General features: G+C 68.1%; 1 protein-coding gene across 1 annotated transcript in view; it reads left to right on the top strand.

Moving 5' to 3' along the window:
- Nucleotides 1-63: 63 nt before the first annotated feature.
- Nucleotides 64-457, top strand: part of LOC104501371 (collagen alpha-1(VII) chain-like) — a gene marked incomplete at both ends in the record, with an annotated part of 9,543 nt that continues 9,149 nt past the window's right edge. Inside the window, 2 exons of the mRNA XM_010145171.1 lie at nucleotides 64-126; nucleotides 215-439. Of these exons, the coding sequence (XP_010143473.1) occupies nucleotides 64-126; nucleotides 215-439 (288 nt within the window). The remainder of the gene's footprint in view (nucleotides 127-214; nucleotides 440-457) is intronic.

Raw genomic sequence — 457 nt, 5'->3', positions numbered from 1 at the left:
AGGGTCCCAGCTGTGCCAGCGCTGTCCCACGTCCCTTCTCTGACATGGCTCTTTCCATTGCAGGGCTTGCCTGGTCCCCAGGGCAGTGTGGGGCTGCCCGGCCCCCCTGGCCCCCCCGGCCCCGGGGTGAGTATTTGCAGTGCCACCAGTCTGCTTTCTGACTGCGCCTGGTGCCCAGGCTGCCACTCAGTTTCTGCTCCTGTCTCCCTCGCAGGGCCCACCGGGTGTCCCAGGGCTGCCAGGACAAGTGGTGAGCGTGTCATCCTCCTCCCAGCCAGGCTGCCATCGGCGCGGGTGTACAGGGCTGCTTGGGAGGCTGCGGGAGCCCGCACCCCAGCCCCACTCTTACTGTGCGCAGGGGGAGAGCGGGAAGCCAGGGGTGCCAGGCAGGGATGGTGTACCCGGGAAGGACGGCGAGGCCGGGATGCCTGGGAAGATGGTATGATGCTGCTCACCC

This window comes from Buceros rhinoceros, unplaced genomic scaffold, assembly GCF_000710305.1.
Source record: "Buceros rhinoceros silvestris isolate BGI_N320 unplaced genomic scaffold, ASM71030v1 scaffold33731, whole genome shotgun sequence".
Taxonomy (NCBI): Eukaryota; Metazoa; Chordata; class Aves; order Bucerotiformes; family Bucerotidae; genus Buceros; species Buceros rhinoceros.
The sequence above is the reverse complement of the archived record's forward strand: the minus strand, read 5'-3'. Positions and strand labels throughout refer to the sequence as shown.